The 5,860-nt window shown below is 40.8% G+C and overlaps 1 protein-coding gene across 1 annotated transcript; it reads right to left on the bottom strand.

The window, feature by feature from the left end:
• Nucleotides 1-1,600: 1,600 nt before the first annotated feature.
• Nucleotides 1,601-5,563, bottom strand: LOC115132858 (homeobox protein Hox-C1a-like). Its single transcript, XM_029665597.2, is given in 3 exon segments — nucleotides 1,601-1,765; nucleotides 1,768-2,081; nucleotides 4,837-5,563. Coding segments are annotated over 3 exon segments (984 nt in total). The 5' UTR covers nucleotides 5,432-5,563; the 3' UTR covers nucleotides 1,601-1,690.
• Between the last annotated feature and the right edge of the window lie 297 nt (nucleotides 5,564-5,860).

The raw sequence follows: 5,860 nt of genomic DNA on the forward strand, positions 1-5,860 counted from the left end.
ACTTATGTGCATGTGTCCATAATAACTCTATAATAGTGGCATATTCATTCATGTCAAAAAATATGCATTGAAAATCCCAAAATACAAGTACAATTGTCTACACTTGCAATTAATTTAAATGAAGGCATTGGTAAGTAGGCCAATAGTTTACACCAAGTAAATGAAGCAATTCCGTGTTTCCAATTGTTTTGTAATTTTCAGCCCTGCACCACATTTACTGGTGATAAATAACACACACAAAAACTAATCTACTAAATTAAATTAGGAGCGTATTCGATATTTCAACAAAAAAATGGATTATCACTTGTGTGGTTTTAAAGGTGACATTAAGCTATAAGTCCTATATATTAACACCCCGGATAACCTGTTACACCATTAATAACGTTTTTATGAGGCATTAAACGAATCTCTACCGAATGCATTTCAGAGGTGTCGTGCGTGCCCAGGCAATTCAATTGTTCATTTATAAGAGAACATGGCAGTTTAGAGAGCGTTTTATCGTCGAACCATGAGTGTTCAAACTGTAAAAAATATTCAAGAAGTGGATTCTTATTTTCTGAAATATGTTTATGATTAGGCTATAGCTCACTAGTTTAGGAAAGAGGATTCTACCATCATTTGCTCTTGCAGTTCCGTTGAAATGCGTTCAAATATTTGATTCAAATGGTATGATTAACTTTGATCATTGCATTAAACCTGCCAGTCAATAGATATATCAGTCAATTACCACAAGAATCCTTCAGTGCTGGCGGGATAATTAAAACCATTGAGAAAAAGAAAAACAACGGGTGAAAGTGAAACGAGAGAGAGAGAGAGAGAGAGAGAGAGAGAGAGAGAGAGAGATGAACCAACAATGTTGAATAGAGAAAGAAAAAGAAATGCAAAAATACATATTCAAGAACATGAAATAGGTCAATATAACATATTACAATTCAAATCACTTTTAAGTTATTCAAAATGTGTATAAACAAAATAAATTTACTTTAGATAGGCTATTGATATAAATTATTTTGGTAATAGCTTTCAGCCTTATGCGGTACTTGAAACTCACTGGAAAATGTCAAATGAATTGGATATTCTTTTAATACAAGATAAACCCTGACGGAAATGTAGACTTTTTAGTCCAAAATATTTTAAGTAGGCTGTACCGAAGAAAGAGCTGGCCACAACGTTAATGTAGTGATGCTTTAATGACATGCAAGAGACAATAAATAACTAAATCAAGTTTAGTAGGCCTACTAAATACACAAATAAATATAATAATATTGATTGTCTGAATAAAGTTATGTTATTTGATATGAACTCATAAAGTGCAATAATCATTATATTATTTCACCTGACAAGCGAGCGCAACTCAAATGTCCTCTTGAATAGGCTACTCCAATGAAAAGTCTCAGGTAGGCCTACAAGCGCCCCTAAAATGAGGAATCACTGACTCAAACACTTACAATAACACATTCTGGAGTTCACAAAACTTACCCTGCTTTCCGTGTTGTTGTTTTTTGTGTGAAAAACAACATGACCCTGATTAACCAATTAAGGAAGAAATTCCTCCTAATGGAGAATCAAAGAACCTGCATGTTGATGATACTGTCTGCCACTATTACACACCTTGTTTTGTAATGCATGAGACAGTTCCTCTAGTTGAGTGTTAATGGGCGGCAGGTGTTTGGGAGAGCATGAGGTCGGTTCAAGTTGTCCAGGAGAGGAATAAGTGTCCAGGCTGTTGGAGCGTGAGCTTTCTGAGCAGCTCGAGGACACGGAAGGGGCCACCGGGAGAAGACCCTCGCGCATTAATTTCTTCTGTTTCATGCGCCGGTTCTGGAACCAAATCTTCACCTGCGTCTCGCTCAGTTGCAGGGCGCTCGCGATCTCCACGCGTCTGGCTCGCGTCAGGTACTTGTTGAAGTGGAACTCCTTCTCGAGCTCTGTGAGCTGTTTGGTGGTGAAATTGGTCCTTAGTACCCCGTTAGCGGTAATATGATGCCCATCGGTGGGAATGCTGTGGTTACTTCCACCTCCTCTGTCCATACTGACGCCTGGAGCGACTATACTTAATCCACAGGCCATGTGCATCTTGGCTGAAAAGACAGTTAAAACACAGGTATAGTATAAATATATCGACTGAATTCAATGAAGTAACCCAGCCATAAAATATAGACAGTACAACATGTATGACTACCGGTTTATATCAATCACTACCGGTTTATATCCATCACAATTACTTATAAAACATATATTAAACAGGTTAATTCAGTTCATTGGTTAAGTGTATTAACATCCATAAATTGGACTAGATGAATGCGCGGGGGAAACTTGGCTCTAGCGCCACATTCACATGCTCTTGTGCCAAACATTCAGCTGTGAAGGTCCTGATACTGTTGTATCTGTACCACGAGGACAGGTGTTGGATTTAATAACGTATATCACAGTACAGGTATAGGCTATCTAACAGGGCCTATATCAGAGAGAACAGAAAGCTCATATGATAAATGTTAACATCCATGTTTTAGACAAAGAAGAATGTCAGAGGCACGTTACATATACAGAGGCTACCAAACCTAACCTGAAATGAGAGCGCAGTAGCCAATAGTGAATATGAAAAAACCTCGACAGACAAAACAGTACAGTAAGTAAATAAGCGCTTTGGCTCTCATGAATAGATAATCACATTCTGATTAATGACGTCTAAGATAATAGAAATTGGCGCTGGCCAGAAGGCGTAAAATGAAAATATTTGAAGAATGACTTGCACGCTTTAGAAATAGTCAGCCAGCAGAGCCAGGGCAGGCCGCCGAGCCGAGGCCTTCCCAGCCAAGGAGAGAGAGAGAGAAAGACGATAAGAGAGAGAGAGAGAGAGAGAGAGAGAGAGAGAGAGATCGATACACATTGCCTCAGCCATCTGGGCATCCTGCCCACAGTAATTCAGGTGCTGTCAGAGCATAATCGAAGAATGACACACTGGGAGTATATACACTGTACCAGCAGATCAAGAGGCAGAGGGGTGATAGGCCTTTATGCAAGAGAGAACATAGGGATGCTTTGCTTCGTGCCAAGACTAATATACCCCCCTGAAACGTTGCTGCTGCTGTCACTAATCATACTACTGCTAACAATGTGGCGCTAAAGAGATCTACTCCAACCCTGGAAATCATCCTTTCAGATACTATATCAATATCTTTACAGCTGTTTGTATGATAGGTCAGAACGCTGGCTAGAGGACATTGATAGCAGTCCTGGCAAGCAACATAAACTATCAATGTAAATGAAGACATATGTGGTGACTATATGAACTGTCAGCCTGGTACCAACTGATAAGCGTCGACAGCATTCATTGTTCCGCTGTATTCTTATGTCTCTGAGACGGACAACAAAGAAGGTCATCTCCAAACTCTGGAGCCCGTATTCATGAAGCGTTCCCCCTGTCCATATCATTTGTATTCATGGTGGTCAAAAAGGCAAACTGATCCTAGATCAGCACTCCTAGGCGCTTTGTGAATACAGGCCCAGATTGCACATCATAATAGAACCAGACAGAAGGATCTCTATTGGGTCCATATCACCCCAATAAAGCATCTCTTTATTCAGATGTGTTTGAGATGCAATTCTTCCGAAGGCTGTGAGCTCACAGTTTTCCCTTTTCACCTCACACTGGATACTCAGATGTAGATATTATGCTGTGAGGTCTTGTGAGACGACATCTCTTTGTCAGGATGAGAAATTACTTTTAATGGGCAAAGTCAAGATACTCAAGGTATTTTTTTTTTAAATATACCACGTATTCTACATGAGTTGTATAATCTAATTTCTGTGAAATCAGAACGTTTATGCTGAGTGTCACAATAAAGGCTCATGAGATGTTGGTGGACTGATGATATGTGACAATGATTCGGTTAAAATGGACACATGTAAAGGTGCTGGGCACTGAGATCAATACACAAGGCTCTCATTACTGTACAGACAGATAATCAATAGGCAGAGAGCTCTAATGTTACTAACGTTATAGGGAGTGCGTTTGACTAAATTTAAGATTAGCAGCATTGCACACTGCACACTCAGGCAATATTGCATTTTCGGAGCACAATGATGTGAAAGCAAAGCACGTGGATAGCTATTATATTTAATTATATTCTATTATTTTATTTTATTTTATTCCCTTCTATTGTGTTATAGTGTGGGAAATATCTCCACCCTTTTTCTGCGCCCAATAGGTAGAGAGAGGCAAGTTGGCCTATACTGTGTAATAACCATGTACACCTCGCCCAGCCTCCCCTGCCCGCATCCTAGTCGATTCCGATTATCCTAATCCGGGTAGAATACATAGTTCAATTGTCACATATGGTTATTGTAGTAGGCTGATTCAGGAATCGTAACTACTACAGTTATCATATTCATATTTTTGCTGGAGGTTTTGTTAAAGGTAAATTCACAAGTATGCATGTATTCGTACATTTTGAGCCATCACTTGCTGAAAAATAGGTTACATGCATCCAAATGTATAATTTTCTTATTTAATTTTTTGTTGTTGATGATGTTGAGCGACTTTACGAAACTTCATCCACGCTCGAACACGTGACACGTTGTTGCCCGTTGCACAGTCGCCTAGTCTGTACTTTCTCACAGCACAGCACTGTCCTTCATACTGAATTGTGAATATGGCACATTAAAATGTATACTTTCCAATAGTAGGCTGTGTTGATGAATCAATGGGCAGTTTACTAAAAGTTATAGGTGCTATTGTTTTTCGTATCAACAATAAATACAATGTTTAAAAAGTAGTTTGTCAATAAGATGCTTATTGTCTTTCCAAATGGAAATGTAAACTCCAAAACTTACCCGTCCGAGCTTGACTTCTCTTCTTCACGTTCATCCAATCAAAAGTTTTGCTCCTGTGACTTAGTTCAGGTACCTTACACTTGGGGTCGGAGTGAGAGCTACTGTCCACAACAGCAAAGTGAACATTAGACCCACCGTGAGTGTAGATTTTAATGTGCGCATTTATAGACCCGAATTCTGCGTGCGCTAGCGCCTCAGTCCCGGTAATGTGTGTGGAAGAGGAGTATCCAAGTCCCGGGAAGTCGTGTTCCTGCACCCGGAGGTAGGAGGGGAGACGAGAGTAGTGAATGCAGGCCGGTGGCGTGGTTGAAAAGCCCTGACTCTGTGTCAGAGGAGAGCTGCTCGAGCCTGAGTAGACTGGTAGCTGAGTTACCGTGCAGTCGGTCGCAGAATTGGCACCGGAGAAAGACGGGTAACTGTGTTGTAATGAATATCCCGGGTCACCCTCTGATAAAGAGTTACCCTCATTGCCAGCTCCAAGTTCTGGAGAAATGATCTGGCCCAAGTCACCTATCCTGACCTCCCCTGGTCGGTGTCCCCCTGCGAACAGAGCGCTACTCTCCCCATCGCACGTTAACTCTTGATACAAATTCATTATCACCTACGCATAATCATTGGATCGGTCAAACGGTTATAGGACTCATGGACGGGTGGCCTCTAGCTAACACCCAATAACGCATGGATGACCGAGATAGCGACCATAGACAGTCAGAGGGACATGCCCTGGAGAAATTCGATCTCTGATTGATGGAGATGACGTGCCCTCTTGGTCTTGGCCAATAGATGGACATCTATGTCATCCACCGGGGACAACACACTGATTAATCAAGCCAATCAAGTTGTAGACTCATTTCATGTGGTCAAATGAACAAACTCCAGTACAGCAGACAATAGCTGTTTAGTCCCCATCGTTCATGGTAACTTTCTTTTCTCAAACAGGGCTGTTTAAATGCGTAGGATTTACGCATTAGAAGGCCATAGAAGGGGTACTTGGTCATCAAATAGGACTGGGATATGGAGAAAC

This window comes from Oncorhynchus nerka, linkage group LG7, assembly GCF_034236695.1.
Source record: "Oncorhynchus nerka isolate Pitt River linkage group LG7, Oner_Uvic_2.0, whole genome shotgun sequence".
Lineage (NCBI taxonomy): Eukaryota > Metazoa > Chordata > Actinopteri > Salmoniformes > Salmonidae > Oncorhynchus > Oncorhynchus nerka.